This window comes from Dicentrarchus labrax, unplaced genomic scaffold, assembly GCF_905237075.1.
Source record: "Dicentrarchus labrax unplaced genomic scaffold, dlabrax2021, whole genome shotgun sequence".
Taxonomy (NCBI): Eukaryota; Metazoa; Chordata; class Actinopteri; family Moronidae; genus Dicentrarchus; species Dicentrarchus labrax.
Window position 1 is genome coordinate 29,671,705 of NW_026136718.1, and position 21,022 is coordinate 29,692,726.

Genomic DNA, 21,022 nt, shown 5'->3' on the forward strand with positions numbered 1-21,022 from the left:
AAAGGATAGGTTTTGATTTTTTTCCAAGAATATCTTCAGTACAATACTCTCATGTCATGTGTACAATAAGAGTTGCTGTAATTATTCATTGTGTGATCCCTTGAAAGAGCAACACCATTGTAAGAACATAACACAAACTGCTGCAAAAGTCTACATTTTAACAACAGCTAATTATTGCTTCAGCAGTTGGAGTCAGCTGAATACAGTATATAAATTATATACAATATATCTGATCAGCACTGCCTAGTTTGACAGTTCCATCTGAGTTTGGTGCGTTGAGCTGGATGGACGGCAGGTAGTCACGCCCTAAAGCATACCCTGCTTTATCGGCTATTTTACACACTAAATTGGACAACGAATTACAAAATGGAGATCATGCTGTATGGAAGACTATATGGTTTACTGAGCTTAAGTTTAAGACGGTTCCGCATTGGCTTCACTTCACAGACCCGGAAGCTCTGTCCACTAACTATATAGTCAATGTGTGTTTAGCTAGTAATGATGGGTCTCAGTTGTTGTTTATTTTTTTACTGACGTTGCTCGCCTAAAGACGTGTGCAAAATCACACAAATACACACACACACACACACACACACACACACACACACACACACACACACACACACACACACACACACGGCATGACATAAAACAGATAATATTTTAGTTATGTTTATAGAGCTATCAAGTTTCAAACCAGCCTATTATATGATTTTAATGTAGTAAATGTATTAATAGAACCAGTTATTAACTACAGTTAATTGGTCCAGAACAATAGCAGGGTTCTGTGAAAGGCATAAACAACAACATAAAAGCTATTAAAATGTTCTAAGAATATTATGGGCTACTGGGGACAAGAGACTGCTGACAAAACACAAACGGTGGCATGAAAATACGTATGCTGTTCTTCATGGCTTTCAAAAGTAGCATCACTGTATTACTTTCAAAACACAAGCAGACTGGTTCATGCAACGAAGATATTATAATAGGTTGACAATAGGTTGTCACCTGCAAAGATAGCCTATCCATCCAGTTAGCTTATTGAAGGTATATAAACTTCAGTCCAACTACCATTCAAACAGACTGGACCAGTCAAGCACCATAAGCATGTCTTTAAAATAATGTTGAGAAACTGGGGGCCCACACCTGCAACATGGCTCAGGCATACAGACAGCGTCACTGCTATAGTAAAAAGAAATGGATGTATCACTCTGCTGCAGCTTAGAATTCTATACAAACCAGATAGTAACTTTGGAGAAGACCTACTTGAGTTGTCTAACACAGAGAAGCCTTATATTAGCTGTAGAAGAACGACAACTGGATTTTGTCCCCCATTTCCGACAGTGTAGTCATGTTATGAAGGTGTTGCTTCAGACCAAGTATGGACAGGAGCAACACAAAGATCACAGCAACACAATACCGAGATACAATGTACATAAAACCAAACATATTACTGAAGACATTTTCTGTGCTGAAGTTTTGGTCAAATCTGTCAACCATGGCGAACGCTTTAATTTAAAATAGAAAAATGTATTGTGTGTGCGTGCGTGTGCGTGCACGTACACACCTGAGGTCAAAAACTGCCATTGAGAGAGAAAAAAAAGAGAAATCCCAGAGTCTCTTGAAACAACAAAATGTATGTAATTCTGTGCTTCTACACATGGCTGATGTGTTAATGAAAAGTGCTGCAAAAAAAAAACCTGTACATATTTCATCTTTTGTTTTTTGGAAGAATGCTACTCCACTAAACCAAACAGAGCCGCAGCCAACAGAGTCAAGTTTGTTATTTCTGCTTCTCTTTTCAAGTTTCCTGTCTGTGTTGCTTTAACCTTTAACCTCTCCAGGTGTGCTGGTAGCTTACGTTTCCAGTTTCATTTCACAGTGTGGCTTCTGAGCAAACACTGCAACATGCCATATGTTGCCAAAGTGTGTGTATGAGTCTATTTTTTTCTCCATATTTCTCTTCATCTTTCTTTTAGCTTTTCATGTCTTTTCTTTTTGTGGTATTCAGTGCTCCTGTCCACAAACCATGATCCCTCTTCCACTCATGTGTCATATACACATATAATTCTGTCCATCTCTCAAATGCTTATCCTTGTATATTTACACATGATTGTTTAATGTGCTTTGCTTTGTTTGCTTCTATTGGATGTCCAGAGTATTTTAAGTTTTCTCTGTTGTGTGTGAGTGAACTTGTTTGTGAATGATGTTGTTCATACACAAGAACAGAAACAGAGAGAGGAACAGAGAGATGGTCCCCTGGTCCACTTTTTAAGAGAGAAGAATGATGATATCAGATGTGCACTGTGTAGATAGTTGGCTTCAGTGCTCCATAATAACATTTTAGTATGTACTACTTCTTAGAGTATGTGAAAATGACGCAAAAAAAGCCCAAAAACTAAAAAACATCCTTGCCCTCAGTTTACAACATTGACACTGACAACACAAGAATCGATACTGTGTTTTGGGAATTGATACAAAATCACAAAACTATCGCAGTACGTTATTTTTTTATATTTTCTTACACCCCTATATGAGATGCTCATTAAATCACAACTACACTGGACCTTTAACTATTTTTCTTTGAATTTGGGGTAAATTAATACTTTGCAGAGCTAAAAACATCTGCAGAAAATGTTTGCAGGGCTCAGTACTCCATTACTGATGATGTCTTCACTGCTGATATTTCCAACAGCTTACTGCCATCTCTAAGAACAATTTTCCCATTACTCACTTCACAATGTCAATAGCAAACCACAAATAAGGAGCCATGGTTTGTTCTTTTTTGTCATTTGGTGCCAGCAGGTGTTGCTAACTGTTAGCATGAAAATATGTCCCTAAAAGTCTGCAATCATTCAGACGATTCCCAGCTCCTCCCTCATGTATAACATTAAAAGAATGACTTGGGACTCCCTGGTGGTTGCTGCAGCGGCCATTGGTTTGGGTCCAGGCTGTGGCCCTTTGCTGTCTGTCGTCCCATCTCTCTCTCTTCCGTTTCCTGTCGCTCTTCAGCTGTCACTATCAAGTAAAGGCAACAAGAGCCCAAAAAAATACTTTAACAAACAAAGAATGACTTAATCATCAACAGCATAGTTTGCACATTGGTGAATCACTATACTCCACATAAAAGACCAGCTTGTTGTTGAATACTGGAGGAAAGCTCAGACAACTTCTCTCATTAGTCAAGCTCTCCTTGGTAGCATGCAAATTAGATGTATTTAAACAGCTTAATCAAACTACAATAGTTTCTTGGTTGAAGTAGTCAGATGATTGTAGTCCATATAAATGCAGTCACAGCCAGATCTCACATTACTTTAATACTTGTGTTCTCATCAGTTAGTGGGAAAGTAGATTGAGGGGACAGTTTTCATTGACTCAGTGTGTTAATGCAGTATTAGCTTATCAAGTTGCTCCATAGAAATGAATGTGCACTCAGTTAGGACTGAACACACGGAAAAAGAAGTACAAATTTTCAAGGTGAGTGTTTGACTAATCCTATCAGGGGCCATGTTTATGTGCTCATTGATTTAGGGCTCGGTGGCTGAGATTGCCCAGAGTCAATGGGCAGAATAAATGTGGGCAGTAACACACTGTCTGCTTTGTGCGCTTAATGAAGTCTGGTTGTCAGCAAGCCTTGGCCTCTTCGATGCTGTCTTAATTCAAGCTCCGAAGGGCTCAAACACTGCAGTGAAGAAGAACAGGGAGGGCAATGTGAGTGTGTGTAATTGTATGTTTGTGCCTGCTTCTGTGCGTCTGTGTGTGTGTGTGTGTGTGTGTGTGTGTGTGTGTGTGTGTGTGTGTGTGTGTGTGTGTGCGTGTGTGTGTGTACTGAGTGGAAACACTGGAGTAGTGCTGTTTGTTACAGTCAGAGTTATACTCGTGCTGATAATCTGACGATATGTCTTATGTGAGAGTGCATCCTTAATGGCCTTCTGCTTTGTGTGTGTGATGGGTTTGCACCGCATTGTTATGTATCATATGGTGTGTGTGTGTGTGTGTGTGTGTGTGTTGTCACTGCACTGCACAGGATATTGTCTCTACTGTGATTATCTCACTCGTTAATGGATAAGCAGATATTTGCCTGTTTTACTCTCTATGTTTCTCCTTGTCTTCTTCCTCCTACTCCTTATTTTGCCCCCTCTTGTTTATTTTTTTCTTTTTCACTTTATCTTAAATCCCTCCATCATCATTGCACCCTGCCATCCAAAAATACAATCAAATCTCACCACTCAGATCAACGGGAAGGTTGGTTTTTTCACTCTTTACCCTCTTAAAGCCAAGGCCTGGCAGACTGGAGCCGTGCTGCGCTGGCATCTCGCTAGGCGCCTCAGGCCCGTCCCGGCCTCTCTCTCAGGACCCCAATCCCACAGTGCAACACCCCCCCCCTTTACTGCTACTTCCCACCCCATCCTGCTACAGCATATGCTGCCTTGCATCACATCACATTTTGCTCCATGCAGCCTGCTCCCCAGACATTTTGTGAAATGAGCTTTTTCTGAAAGTCCAATAATGTGCTTTCTGCACTTTAAAAGATTAATACATTTCCCCACCAGAAAAGGATTACAGAGAGATGGTCACACTGGTAGTCACTGTGTGAAGTGAAATATTTTCTTTTTAGTTTTGAAAAAAAAAAGAGTAACCAAACCTCCAAGTGATTTCAGGTGCATTCCATAACACAGGCTAAAACAAGTTAATAATGATTTGAAGCGTTCTGACCAAGGCATGCTCAACTGTTATTGGAGCACAGAGCAAAAAGGGACTTAGGAAGGCTCAATTGTGATACACCTGTTATCTTTACTGTAATTTATTAGAGTAAACAAAATCTAACATCATACTTCCTCTGTTTTCATTTATATATATTGTAAGTACTTTGTAGGTGAGATTAATGATTGAGATGTCATCTATTTACATACCTACCTACATCCCTGAAAGTAAATGTCAGAAAATGACTGGAGGAGATGGACACAGCTGCACAGGTTGTTTTAAATCAGCTTACAGTAATAACTCTTATCAGCATATTTCTTTAATTGTTGTACCTAGCAAGCACTAGCACAGCTACTGTGTCACATGTAGGTAGATTTGGTTTGCAGTAAAAGACAAGGCATTCCTCTTGACAAAAATATTTTAACAACCAACAACTCAGATAATAGACAAACATGATACATAATAAATTATGAATTAATGAATTAAAGGATAAAGTCCTCCAGTCTCTAATAATCAGCACTTACAGAGAGAACAATAAAAAAAAAAACACGAAAATAACTAACTGCTTTGTTCTACATCTTGGGACTATAAACCTTCATCCAGAAGGAACTTGCAACTGTATAAGAACCAACCATTATCATTTGCCATTCAGCATCCTGTTTTCACCATTACATGTAATCAGTGTTGTATGGATTTATTAGGGATGGTTACTCTATAACATACCAAATGACACAAGCTTTGTTTCTTGCCCAAACAGAACCTTTGCCTGTTCTTTACATGTGACAAAGAGATTTTAATGAGGTGTCACACATCTCACACCTTTCTTGGTGGTGGAACATAGTCTTTACATCAGTCGTGTTTACAACATAGTCTTAGTTCAGAGTTTTTGCTCACTCCACAAAATTTTGCGACTGCGTCAGTCCCATGACGTCCTCTGCAGCATGCTGATCATGTTTTTATTGTCTTGGCTAATTCAAAGGCATGGCTCGTCCCAGCTGTCATCCGCTGTCTGACCATCATTACACTGAGCGGCAGGCTCTGAGCTCACACTGCTTTTACCATGCTTTCCACTTATCTGTGTCTGTAAGAAAACTGGAGAACAAAATAGCCTCAAACATGTTTACAGCTTTCTTTTCCCCAAAAAACTCTTACAGCTGGATCATTAATAGGAGAACATGGAGGAGCTCAGAAATTGTGGGGGAGGGAAACAGTATTGGAAGGATTGCAGCCCTAGCTGAAGTGCTTGTGTTTGATAAGTGGATTTGCAGACTTGTAGTGCAGCTTGCTGGTCATCTTTTATTCTACAGAAAATATTTTCATTTATTCTTTTATTTCTTGTTTCTTCAGGGCTTTATGTCTGAGATCAGAGAATATATAGAGAGATGCTGCATGAGCACAAGGGGTTCTATATGTGATTTCACATTTCAGTTACAATACTTTGTTGGTTTGAACTTTCTTTTAGAAAAGGATGTGCTTGATTCTTGTTACTTGCAACAAGCCATTTGAGTATTGTGGTAACACCAGATAAAGTGGGTTTGATTCTGAGAGCTGCAAAAATGGCCATTCTGAAGTCACCTTTGTCTTGTGCTACAGTATATTTAAGTGATATAAAACCCCATGTTTTTTACCTAATGAAAGAAAGATAGTTAAAAGCATATATACGACATCTATATCTATATTATATACTGTTGTGTATTGCTCAGTGCAGGGGAATGACTAGAAATGTTGGCTCAACAACTGCTTTGACACAATGACTATCTAATCACCAGTATGTTCCAGGATCCCTGAATTCCTGGTACATTAAGGCACTTGGAATCTAGGATGCCATCAGCTTAATGCTGTATGTGGATGATGCATTTATCATCACATTTTGTCATTTCCATTTTGATTGATAGACAGCATGTAGCGACATCAGCACAAATGTATTCCCACTTCTGCCTTCCATGTTGAGTTGCTAACCAAAGAGTACCTCATGCTTTGCTGTGCTGCAGGCTCCTCACCCCCTCAAACTCACCTCCAGTCTCACTCCTAAGTGTGGATGTCATGGTACCAGAAATGTAGTAGTTGATACCAAAACCAGTGAAATTCCACAATTATCGATACCTACTTTGATACTACGGGAAGAAAACAAAAACAAAACAATAAATCCCATGTAATTCAACATATGCTCCTTTTTATTAAAACATTTGAACATTACAACGACAGTGGTATGTAGCTTTCAAGTAATAAATAAAAAGAAACAACTACTCAACCTACTGGCTTTCATATAGACTGCCAATCAATAGACTACTTAATTCTCATTTTATACCTTACGTTTTATTGCCTTTCTTTGTCTGTGATGTAAAAACATCAGATTTCCACACCGTCTGTGCATCTTGCTCATAGATATTCATAAAATCCCAGTGCACCACAATGGGGCAGGCTGACTAGAATTGCACTGCCCTCCGTTTCGATCAGCTCATTTGGAGAATTGGTTTATTGATATCAGCTTTGATACAATAACTTTGATATCAAAAACATGCATTTTTATGGATGAAGCTGACCCCTCGTCTTAAACAAACAGAGTATTTCCAACATGTGAGAACTCGTCAGACAAGTTGATCGGAGTTCATATGTGAAATGTTTTACTGTCTTTCTTTTTCTTTTTGTTGAAAAGAAAGACAGCTGTACTTGTCGCCGTCTTCCACGTGGTGTTGTTCTTCTGTGCTGGTATGCGCTGACTAGAATACTTGTAGGTGTATATGCTGCCCTGTCATGTCAGGAAGAATTGCACCTTACCTACAGCACTAAAGAAAAATGAGTACCATCACATTTTCAGAACTTTGTTCTCGTGACATCCCTACTCCCAAGTCATCAAATACTGCAGTGCGGTCAGTGGCATTATGCTTCGAAATATGTTACTGTAGGTTCGCCCTCTAGCGGCTTGTCTGGAGTTAGTGGTTTAGGTTTGCTTTTTTGTTGAAACTGAGTAGATTATTTATGTTGGGTGAATATTTCATAGAAATGGACCAAGTTCAACTGGAAGTTAGCTCTTCTGTGAGGCAACTTGCGCTGCCTAGAGTGAAGTTGCATCATCTTGCTCCCTTCATCTCCTTCCACTGACTTTGAATGCATTCATGTGCAAATGTTTAATGGGTCTCTTAGAAAATGTTATTTGAAAGAGTTAAAAGGAGATTTGGTCTTGGGGGGTCCAAACATTATTTTAGAACACGAACAACTCTCAAATCTGTAACCACAAATTATGATGCACTTAAAACATCAGAGATCAAGTCAGAAATTCCTGTTTTAAAAAAAACGGAAACGCTCCTTCAAGTTGGACTTAAATAAGGAACTGAATAAGGATGCACAATGAACACAATGTTCAACACCTGCCTATCATGCTGCAAGCATTAAAAAATATATGCATATTTTGGCTGAAGTTTTGAGCTGTGGGCTGTACCTGTAGACAGTGGAACTCAAAGGCATTTGCTTCTTTGGGGGCCTTAAAGAGGAACTCCACTATTTTTACACATCACCGGCCTTAAAGTCTGTTTAGGTCTGGTGTTTTACATTCATTGTTAGCGCCCTGTTTCTAATCAGAGCTTAATAGGTTGGACATCATCTTCCTACTAGGGCTACAACTAACTATTGTTTTTTTTCTTTATCGATTAATCTGCCAGTTGTTTTGACAATTAATATTGGAGTCTATAAAATGTCAAAGAATTGTGAAAAATGCTCATCACAAGGTTCCAGGGCTCAAGGTTATGTCCTCAAATGGCTTATTTTGTCCAGTCAACTGTCCAAAACCCAAATACTCTTCATGTACTGTCATAAATTGTTTAAATTTACTGTCAATGAAAAGCAGCAAATCCTCATATGTCAGAAGCTGCAACCAGCAAATGTTTGACATTTTTCCTATAAAAATGATTTACTTTTTACAGTTTTTAATTCAATTATCAAAATTGTTGGCCATTAGTTTTCTTTTGATTGACTAATCAGCGCAGCTCTACTTCCTGCATAGCTTGCAAATGACAAATGACAGAAAACATGTTACAAAAATAGCAACATGCACTCCATTATATTATAGAGAGCTATAAAGCTGAACTCATACCTCCAAAAATCACAGCAAAACCATGTTGATGGATACACAGAACACCGGGTAAATGAAAACTGTTTTGGGGGGTGCACTACCGCAATAAGTTAGAGAAACAGGTAAAAATATTGTTACAGAAACTAAAATTATGCAGTTACTTGTATTTATTTGGACAAGGCAAAACTTCCAGACCTGTCTGTATCTTTCTGTGTTTTACATCCACACACGCTGTGTAAAATGTTAACACACAGTACCAAGTATGACATACTGACCTGTTACTATAGAATTAAAGGAAAATGATTCAATGAACATTAGACTTGAAGTTGATGAGTCATAGTCTTGTACGTGAGATGCCATTCAGCACATTTTTTAACTCAATAAGCTTCATCCCTGTCCATGAATCGAGCAATAAGCATGTTGCTACCTCTCCATCTGCACTGCTGCATGACTTCCCTGACAGATGTTTGCTTCCCCAGCCATCTTAGCTTCTCCTACAACTCAAGCTTTTTCTTTCTAAGGACTTGGTTGCCCAAATTTTCTTTACTTGTCCCTCCCTGTCCAGTCTCTTTTCTCTAGCATGCCAACAAGAGTTTTTCTGCATTCTAACTGTGCGCTGCTCCTAATGTATGTCTCTTAAATGTCATAATGGTGACTGAGTGACAAATTCAGTCTCAGTCTGGTGTCAGTCACCATCAGGCCATTGTCCAGACCAACAGTAGCATTAATAACACCACTTTTAACTTGTGACTCAAACTGTTGTCATTGTGACCATCTTCCATGTCCACGGGTAACTTCATGGCTTCTAATTGACTAATATAAAAACATGATGATTCCCTCAGTGCTGGCCAGCACTTCGATACCATCCAGCCTCAGAATATGGAGCTCATGCAAGCATCTCAGTGTTAGCTGACATGAATCAAACTGAAGGGCTCTTCCATGCATTAGTTTATGGTCTCGACGCCTCCTGCCATTATTTTTTCAGCCAATTAGAGTTGTGAAATCTAATATTCAAAAGTTGGCTATTGTCGGCTATATGATATCGTCAGATAACAACTTATATGTAGAATTACTTTTTTAACGCTACAATAACACATAACTTCACTTGGATTTTTGACAGAGAGATTATTATAACTTTCACAGGACAGCAATGGGTTATTTCAATTTTAAATCAATCAATGATAATTGCTAATTGAAAAAGAAGCATTTATTATTTATATAGATTTACATTATAAACTGTTACTCAGACAAAACATTTTCATCGCCATTGCATTTGGTAAAAGGTCCATGACTGGGTTAGGCAAATAAATTTAGAGCTTGACTGGGACTTGTTGGTCTTGACATGGAATTGAATTCAGGACTGTCTAGACTATTTGTGACCCTTCTGAAGTCCCGCCCCTTTTTACTCTCTGCTCCAAAAACAGTTGAGCAAGCCTCACTCAGAACCTCTGTCAAGTTCCTCCTTTCCTGTTCTTATGATATGTGCTAGGCTTATCTATGATGAAAAGACAAACACATTTTGAAAATGGTTAAAAGATAGGATAGACGTGTGTGTCATGGATAAGCCTAGCACATAACATGTCTAAGTACAAGAAAGGAGACAGGTTCCAAAAGGGGCGGGACTTAAGAAAGGTCAGTTACTTTTTCATGCGTCTGGCTTCCTTTGATTATTGACTCGACAAAGGGTACATTCATGGACAAACATTAGACAGTACACAGTCCAAAACAAACACGAGCTACACACTTGTCTCTACTACATGTGAATGGTAATCAGCAACACAGCAGGCTGGACAGATCCACATTGGTCTAACCAGTTCTAAACATGAAGAGGTCATCCAGAATTCAAGTTAATTCCGGGTTTACATGTTCAAGTAAAGTAACAGACAGTTCTATTATTACACTGTGACCACAGAGGGTTGCACAATGATAGAATCAGTCATCATATGGACAGTATGTGTAGGATAAGTTGAAAATACTGAACAAATTGGGGCTTCCCACACATCAGGCCATCTAACATCACTGTCAATTGGCAGGCCCTTTTACGTACTCCACTGCCAGTCCTGCGAAAGAATAAAAAGGGAATACAAAGCAAAATTATTGAATAACTCTTGAATTCTTTTAAAGTTAAGTGCTTATTGAGCCTATTGTCAAAATAAAATGTATCATATTTGATATTACATTAGGAATAATATATACATTAGGAATTTATGCAAATGTATGGATTGCCACAATTTTTATTTTAGAAACAAAAACAAATATGAATTACATTTTCAACATTTGGAACATTTCAATTGGTTTGGTTCTTTTTTTACAACCTTTTTATTTCACTGTGGTAAGGAAAAATGTTTTAAATTACCTTTAAACCTTTTATTAGTTTAATTAAATAATCAAAGAAATACGAAAGTGTAAAATGCATTGTGGTAGGCATAAATGCCGATTGTATTATGACATGCAATACAATGACAATTGTGGGATTTATAGATAAATTACCTTTTATATCTGCTGTATCATATTTGATACATACATTTTCAACATGCTTTTACTATAAAAGCAAAAATAACTACCTGACAACAGGCATTTTAGAAATGTCCTCCAAAGCCCCTTACTTGCCTGCACAGATAATGCACCAGAGGACAGAATACACATGTGGGTTTGTATCCAGCTGGATTTTAAGGAAAGTAGTATGACATAGAGGTTTCAGAAACTCATGTATCAAATACAACACAATTGGTGTTATAGGGTTAAAAAATTAACCAACAAAAAAAAAACATTCTTAAGGGCCCTATGGATAACAGACCACTGGTGTGATAATATAAGGGAAGATATTGGCACTGCTCCACAATCCAGCACCTTAAATAATTTCCTGTAATGCATTACTGCTCCATTTATGCTGTAGTCTTGTGAGGATGAATTTTTTTGGGAATGCTACGAACCACACACCTTACATTGCGTTCATGTCATGTTAAACTGAAATGTTTGCTGAAGATTCACCAGTTTTAAATCAATATTCAGATTTAGTACTTTGGAGAAACAGTGCTGACGTAACTGCTGGCCAGCTGAGGCTAACACATCGTATTTTAGTACTCTACCTATCCCATCTTTGCTGTGGTAAGGATAATTTCAGGTAATTCAAGGTAATTTCTATGTTATGATGTTTATCAGTAAGATCTCTGACGTATTACTGGCCTCCATTTCCCAACACACAAAGAGTTGTGTCTCTTCCTTCAGTTAGCATCCAAATTTGGAACCTTTCTATTTGCATCCTTCCCTGGTACATCAAAATTAAAAGCTTTTTCATGTTTGTCAAAGCCAATTTTGCTCTGAAATGATTCCAAGTTAAAAGCAAAGGTGACTGGGAAACACTTCCCACATTGCCACATTGCAGACAGGACACACGTGTGTGTGTGTTGGAAGATCAATGGGGAAATGAAATGTCAAGGCCTGGCTTTTGCTGTGCACCTGCTAAAAATGTACTGCCACCATTAGATGACTGTCCCACTGCCATGCAGCATGACATGACAGATCCAGTTTTCCCCAATAATTATGGGGTAAAATCTTGAATTCAATGTTGTTTGGATGTGAAAAATTCTTATCATATCGGACGTTGTAATGCTTTTTTATCATTTAATGTAACGAGTTAAATAAAGAAAAACTCATTCATGGCATGAATAGAAAATATATGAAATCTGTGACCCCTATTAATCTATTTTGGCACTGATAGATACTTTAGGCCTTAAAGCTTATAACAATAGTAATAATAATTATGACAATATCTTAATAAACTAACAACATGATGATACTATTAATTAATTAATGAATACTATCAAAGTGCTAACTTTTGCATCTACTACTATAATAAAAACAGACATTTTCCCCCTCAGGATGAATTGTAAGAACTTTAGTGATCCCTTAACTCTAAATGTTGCACCATTACAAGCCAGAACTTCAATATATTTAATACTTTGGTTTATGATCATATACCATTCAAACTACTGACATTTCCGTCAGCCTCAGCTGCACTTTGTGTTTTGTGCCAATAAGCAAATATAAATATATATAAATATGCTGAACTAGGATGACGACCAGAGTATTTGCTGAGACCTGGGAACATCACTAAAAACAGGTCAGATGGGGCAACAAACATAAGCAGTCAGACAATAAGAGAAGTTGTTAAAAAAAAAAAAGTGCAGTGATAGTCTCAGTTTTATCTCCAAATGAAGTGAAATCAGTAAAGGTCAACACCAGTAAAATAAGGTTAAACTGAGAAAATAACAATCTAAAGTAAGGACAACAAGTAATAAACAAATAGCAAGAAACATTAACATAAAAATACTTTAAAGTTCCTTTTAGAAAAATAAATGAATGCTTTGACTATCCATTGTGAGGTAGTTTATAGTTTCTCTCGCCTCTGTTTTCATGCTAGACATACGCTATTATAACATCATAACTATTTACAGCAGAGATCAGACCCAAACTTGTAATGAAGAGGTTGGCTATTTGGTTTCCAAGTTGGGTTTTGAAAAGTAGGCATTCTCAGCATGAAGTAATACTGCATCACTGGTAGTGATCAATAATGCTATCGACCCTGAAAATAAATGCATTTGCTGTCAGGTTGTAAAAATCTTATTTGACCCTATTGTACTTTTAATCAAAGACTCAAAATATACGTCCTGCAGCATCAAATACGTGACCAGCCACAGTAAGACAAGATTTCCCCTGAGCCCCTACCCAACTGACCTGGCAGTGTGCCACGAAGCCTTCCTCCTCCCACTCCTTCTCCTCATCTTCGCCCATCTTGTCCTCCTCTCTCAGCCCTTTGCCTCCTCTCTTCCTCCTCCACATCATGTTCTCCTCCGCGGGAATCAGTCTTAATGCCAGCCACCTGCATTTCAGAGCCTGCTGCTTCCCATGCCAGCAGACAATGCTGTTCTTGTATGAGCAGCGCCCAAAAACTATACTCTCTCCTCCACCACAGTAACATTTAGCCCACGCATGTGCTTCAAAACTTAAGGTTGTCAGTCATTGTTTAGCCACACATACTGTACATGCTACTAGTGCTACTTCTCAGTTCTCAGCTCCAGAGTGATAGAATTTATAACCCCGCTCTCTCCCCTCTTTAGCTAAACCAAGACGAAACCCTTAGAAGTCTCTCATCCACAATGTAAGCTCCTCACACTCATACTCCAGCCCCCAGCTTAAATCCCACTTTGTGAGTCAGGTTTTCATGACTCTCTGTCAAGAGAGCGAGGACATCACTGATGCAACAGATCCGTCTACATACTTAATGCTGACACAGCAGTGTTGCACTAATTTAAATGTAGAAATGAGGAAACCGATCCCACAAATTGTAGGAAGTGTTATCCAAACTTGTCTAAAGAAAAAACAACTGCCAATCTTTTGATTAGTGGATGGACCCACTCTACCTCCTGAGCCACAGCTGCCCCAATAACATAGCATCATGATTACATGTCTGACCTACTGTGGCTACCACTTGGAGAACCCAAAAGAATAACCCTGTCTCTCTCCCAAGTCATCATATACTGCCGCTTGGTCAGTGGCCCCCCGCTTCAAAATAGTCACCATAGGTTACCCTCTAGTGTCATTACTGGACGGGCCAGCCATCAAAGACAGGTGACGTAGTATAAAGAGCAAGAAAGTAGAAAATATTTTTCTTATAAACCAACCTAACAAAATTCTCTGAAACTGCTATCAAACCAAAAACAGAGTGAAATCAGTGGCAGTACCATTGTCTGAAAGAACACCTAACTTAATGCAGCTAACCGCTAGCTCAGCGCTAGCTTTGGTTAATGTGTTTAACTGTATTATGCACCTGAAGGAGTGCTAATGTAAATTCTAAGCCAATTGTTAGTTTGGTTAAGGAACAGCTCATAGCAGGGTAAAATATTTAAGGTGCATTGCACTTATTTTGTGTTAATATTAAAATCATTCAGCTTTAAATTGTTTGCTTGTTAGCCACGGTTAGCAACCAACCAGTCTAGCGTGTAGTTGTTGTTGTTGTTGTTGTTATACGTCATCTAACGCACGCCGGTAAACGTCCCATGCTGCGTTCAGGCAGGCTCAGAAATTCTGAAGCCTACAGAACAAACATCGGTTATAAAAATCCGATACCGATAATTCCTGATATTACATTTTTTATATGTAATATTATCGGACATCCCTAGTAAAAATCCTCCAGGCTGAAGCTAATGTTATTCAGGCTCATCAGCCCTGACCAGTTCACACACACTGTAGCACAGTACAAGCCAGGCCAGTCCAACATGAAGTCAGACCAGTGTCCCAGCCTGCCCCCCTCTGTGTCCTCTCACACTCCCTCTCTTTACCCCTGCAGTTCGTCGTGTGCCTCCCCGTTTCTCCATCCCCCCCACCAATCATGAGGTGATGCCCGGGGGCAGCGTCAACCTGACCTGCGTTGCGGTCGGGGCCCCCATGCCTTATGTCAAGTGGATGAGCGGCGAGGTGGAGCTGACCCGGGAGGAAGAGATGCCGATTGGCCGCAACGTCCTAGAGCTCACCAACATCCGACAGTCTGCCAACTACACCTGTGTGGCCATATCCTCCCTGGGCATGATCGAGACCACGGCCCAGATCACTGTCAAAGGTCAGGAACACTCTCAGAGAGGGCAGTGGAAAGGTTGGAAGCAAAAAACAAAAACATTTCTGAATCGTTTGTTTGTGAATCATTTGTAAATAAATGCAGTTGATGTTTAAACATTAGCTTTTTTCTAAATGTTTTTGTTGGTGATTGCGAAGTTTTTTTGTGCAGCTGAATGGAGGCCCAAGGATACAAATGTTAAAATGTTGAAATGATTTAATCAAATTGAATTTTTTTCAAAGGAAGTTCATTCTTGACCACAGGAACAGCATGTGTGGCTAAATAATTTTACGTCCTGTCACTAGCTTTTTTTGTTGTTGTTATTCTTAGAATATCTCACTGTCGCATGCAGTTGGAAGTTTGAAAAAGAAAAATTTTATTTGAACTAACTAGCTAACCTGACCTGAGTTTCCAACGACAACTTCCCAAATGCTTGTGCAACAAACCATTTGGAAACGAGCAGACACTTTCAGTTTCAACCAATCAGATCAATGAACCATATAACATAGTCAAACTCTCACTCAAGTCAGTTGGGAGAAGAATGAAAAGATCTTTTCCTTGGAGAAAAGCCTTCAGTGCTGTTCTTTGCTCTTCTTTCAGTAAAGAAACACTCTCCAGTTCTGACAGAACCAATGCTAGCAGCATCTACGCTAACCTCTAGCAGCAGCCACCATTGTTGTTTTAAAGGGATTCATATTTTTCCTGAAAATAAGACATTTTCTATCCCAGGGACAGAAGCACACCATCTCTAGAATCTGGGAACTGCACTGTTTTTTAACATTGAACTTCAGCTATAGTTAAAACACATGCAATGAGGAATATTCATAAACCTATGGGTACTCAACCTGACAGCTTTAATGTATTATTAGGTGGTATTAATAATTATTTTGGCCTAACCCTATCACACATGCTGTCACACACACCTAGCGCTACACCATGCCTGTAGCTGCCAGTAGTAATTTAAAGGATGCTGATAGGTCAGAACCACTGTGGATTTTTGCGTGATCTTGTGATTTTTCTTAGCAAGGTTACCATTTTTTGCCATTTATGCCACGCTATCATTGGTTTAATGGAACACAGCTCGCGGTACCTGTAACACAATCTGCTTTCCATTAGTCCATGCTGCTAGTTAGCTACACTAGTGACCACAACAAGTAGGTGCTTGACTTAATTTGCCAATGTGTTCACACAGGAACTATGTCTGTATATATGCAAATATAACAGGGATATTCAACGGGTACTGGGGTATTTACAGTTGGCTTCTTTCAGTGAAATCTGTCAGTAATTAAAATTACTGGGTGGGATATAACATCTGTATTGTGGAGGAAGACAGCAGAGGACATCTGGCCTGAAACATCCGGCTTGTGATATTGGGCTTGTTTTTCAAAAGAGTTGCTGTGATAATGGACAACTTTTTACATACAAGAGGATACAGCTAGTGATAATTGAGTACATATCATTTTTCTTAAAGAACTAACCCTTAAATGGGGATCACTTTCTGATCTCCTCAGCCTCAGTGAAACAGTGACAGTGGGGTCAGATACAGTATGCAGGAAGATTTCCCACTTGCACTCGCTGATGGAGCGGCACTTAATATCAATATTTGAACATGTTTGGACAGCTTGATGAGAGCTGCAGTGCGAAAGCAGAATAATCTGCTGTTCCTTAATCCTCTGTGTGATGGCCTTCGCAAAAAGCAGAATACATTTATGTAAAAATAAAATCAAGTATTGTTTCAGTTACATAATGAGCATGATGGCATACAGTCTTATTTCCATTCATTGGAGAAAAAAAAACAGTAGGCTACTGAAACTTTCCTATTGTATTAATTACTGTGAGAAAGAAACATGTTTAATTAGTTGGATCTGTATTGCTTTAGGTTGTAGATATATAAGAATTATGGATTTCAGACTGCAAAGAGCACCAAGTAGATATAAGACAAAAGGTAAAAGATAAAAGGCTCTCAGAAATACATAAGTGTTGCAGATCCTCAGGGAAATGCCAGTAGACAAACTCATAAAACAGCTTCAATATCTGGCATTCATTCCTGTGTGTGTACAAAAATATATTAAATAAACATTAATGTAATGCTATTACTATGATGTCCTTACCGATGTGTCTTTTGCAGTTCAGTGCATTATCTGTCTTTATGGTGGACTGATTTTGTATGTAGAACACCAATACTATTATAATACTTTGTACCTTTACACACTGACATTTTTTTTACTTTGACTTGACTCAAAATCATTCAGTTAATGATTCATATTAAATATTTTAATCTGAATTACCATAATCCCATTCATTTCACTGATGTCATTTCATTTCCAAGTGCCAAGGTCTTGCTCATGGTGGTACTGTTTGGGTCTCTGTAAATAATCTTATAAAGAGTTCAGTCTAGACCTGCTCTATTTGAAAAGTGTCCTGAGATAACTTCTGTTGTGAATTTGCGCTATACAAATAAAATTGAATTGAATTTAATTTAATTGAATTTCACTATATTTTTATATATTTTTAAAATTCAAATTACATTCAAGGCAGAGAGAAAGCCTTATCCATTTAATTTGATAGTGGGAGCTAATGTGGAGTAAAAACACTAAATTTAAGGTGAATGAATCGACTGTTTCTTTTTAGTCAACATCAAGGTGACAACATAATTGCGATGAATGATACTGACTTTCTGTGGTTTCGAAAGACTCCATGTCAGTATTAAAGTGAGTTTAGTGAATTCATTGAAAGTCCCTGTCAACACAGGCTGAGAGAGAACGCAGGGTCAACCCCAAGGATCTCATTCTCATCACAGGAGGATCCCTCGTAATCAGGGTCCTCAATCTCAGACACACTCTCCTCTACTTGACTGACAAAGACCTGAGACAACACCTTGTGAACCTTTGCTTAGAGGTCATTTTCAACGGAGAAAGAGTATAAAGAGCACCAAGAGGTTATGTTATGTTAGGGCCCTAAAACATAGGGACGTTTTTTTGAAGTTTACAAAATTGCATGTTGTTGCTATAATTCAAAGATGGGGACAGTAGGATCTGCTGTTACATATATGTACGTCTAATGAACTCCAGCTCTGCTAATGTAGACTATAGATGGACTTACATGGATGGTACATGCACCCATCTGACTGGCAACATAATACATGTGCTCAGCCTGCTAGCCCTATGCAGATTAGGAGAAGACAGAGACAGGCTCCTGAATGATAATTAACACTTAGACTGACAGTGTTGAAGGACTCCATGTACTCAGGGTTACAGTGGGTGTTCCTCCTGCCAGACCTTCATGTCAGAGAGAGGGGAAAACTGTAGAAACTTGTCTGACTCTATTGTCTGTCTCCACTCTCTAACAGCCCTGCCCAAGCAGCCCACCTCCCTCATTGTGACAGAAACCACAGCCACCAGTGTCACCCTGACCTGGGACTCTGGCAACCCAGAACCAGTGTCCTACTATGTTATCCAGTACCGCGCCAAACTCTCTGACAATGGCTTCCAGGAAGTAGATGGAGTAGCCACAACCCGATACAGCATTGGTGGTCTCAGCCCCTTCTCCGAATATGAGTTTCGCGTGATGGCTGTCAACAATGTCGGCCGGGGTCCTCCCAGCGGCATCGTGGACACGCGTACAAGTGAGCAAGCACCCTCATCGCCTCCTCTTCGCGTCCAGGCTCGCATGCTGAGCTCTAGCACCATGCTGGTTCAGTGGGAACCTCCAGAGGAGCCCAACGGCCAGATCCGGGGCTACCGAGTTTACTACAGCTCAGAGCATGAAACCCCGCTCAGTGCCTGGCAGAAACACAACACGGATGACAGCCAGCTCACCACCATCTCAGGTCTAACCACAGATATCACCTACAGCCTGAGGGTACTGGGCTTCACATCTGTTGGAGACGGGCCTCCCTCTGATGTTCTGCAGATCAAGACCCAGCAGGGAGGTGAGAGCATGCTCACTAAGCACTACATTGCAATGGCACAGGAAATCTCTGAAGTTGTTAGTCACATTGCATTGTGTACCACAGGGTCCGATTTTTGCCCGGTGCTGGAAAGTGAGTCAAATACAGACGCAAACAGTGTTCAGTTGGTTGGGATCTGCAACTTTAGCACTAGATTCCACTGAATCCTACAAACTGGTTGTTAAAATCATTTCCATTTCTTTCCATTCTCGCTTTGTGGTTCACACGCAGTGTAATCGTTTTTTTTCGTACACTTTTGTTAATGTTAAATATGAATTGTAAAGATGATTTATAGCATTTTATGTTTTGGATTTTTCAAAATGTATATTATTTTTAATTCTTTTGGCTATAGTAATCATGTAGTGAAAATCTAAAATCGGTATCTACGATATCGTGACAACCCTAGTCCCAGGTCTACACAACACACTAATTGTGAGCAGTATATTCACACTTGAATAGTGGCAATAGAAAATATACTCCAAACAGTCAGTATTCATACACTTTGACTGTGCTGTTGATACACACAATTGGGCGGATGTAGCTCTGGAGGTAGAGCGGGTCATCCACTTATTAGAAGGTCAGCGGTTTGATCCCAGACTCCTCCCAATGCATGTCCAAATGTCTTTGAGCAAGAAACTGAAATTGCTCCTGATGCTGTGTATTGGTGTATGGATGTGTGTGTGAATGAATTAGTTTCTGTTTGTGATAAGACTTTGTCATCACTGTATGAATAAGTCCATTTACTATGCAGTGCAGTCCATTTGTCCTGCAATGCAATGCTCACAAGAAATTGAGGGGTGACTTGCAACTTAAATATGTTTTAATTGGCAGTTACATTCCAAAGTTGCAATTTCATTGAAATCCATCAGTGCATATTTTTTGGTACATTAATTGCAAAAACACTTTACTCTTAAAGATATCTTAGAGTAAATACACTATTAGAAACATTAACACCAACAAAACTAGCACTGTAACCAACAGTGTACAGCTAACTGTCATAGCCATCATGTAGCACCTCTAAATTACACCTCCATGGCTTCCATAATTATTGTGCAATTAGAAAGCAGTTTAATTGAGATTGACGCCTAGCTGGCGTTGGCACCAAGCTACATGTGTACTTGTGTTAAATGTGTGTGTCTGTGTAATGGACCCATGGAGAACTTATTGGTAGCAGCAGAACTGTGTGGGATAAATTTAGTCACACTGCGTTACACTCCCATCATTTTGAAACGGCAGAAAAACAGAGCTGTAATGTGAAACATTAGTCTGTCAAATATTCACCAGCTGAGATGAACACAGTGGGTAATTTATTGCACAAGAATACTCAGGAGCATATACAGTATGCGTGGGCGTGTGTGCAGTGTGAAGGTCTCACACATTTTATCCTCAAGGACAAAGTGGCTGCCTGCACGTAGAGGAATAATAATAGTATTTCATTCACAGTGAGGCTGTTTTTTAGTGTTCTAAGTTTACTGTGCTCGGCAGAAAGAAACATGACATCACAACAGGGCTGCAATAGAAGATAAAGCCACCCAAATTCAGCTCACCCACTTTATTCATTTGTGGAATCAAGTTAAGCACCCCTCCTGGCTGACATAAATTATAAGTCTTTCAACCTGTTGTTTTATCAGCATATCCTCATATAACATTTTCCCAAACATGCCATCTGTTATGTGGCCATCTACTA

At 39.2% G+C, this 21,022-nt stretch overlaps 1 protein-coding gene across 16 annotated transcripts in view; it reads left to right on the forward strand.

Annotated features, from left to right (window-relative positions):
• Positions 1-21,022, forward strand: part of ptprfa (protein tyrosine phosphatase receptor type Fa) — a 283,480-nt gene that overhangs the window by 125,661 nt on the left and 136,797 nt on the right. For all 16 annotated transcript variants that reach the window (XM_051377735.1, XM_051377747.1, XM_051377738.1 and 13 more), the window contains 2 exons: positions 15,123-15,392; positions 18,736-19,317. In XM_051377735.1, coding sequence (XP_051233695.1) covers positions 15,123-15,392; positions 18,736-19,317 — 852 coding nt within the window. The remainder of the gene's footprint in view (positions 1-15,122; positions 15,393-18,735; positions 19,318-21,022) is intronic.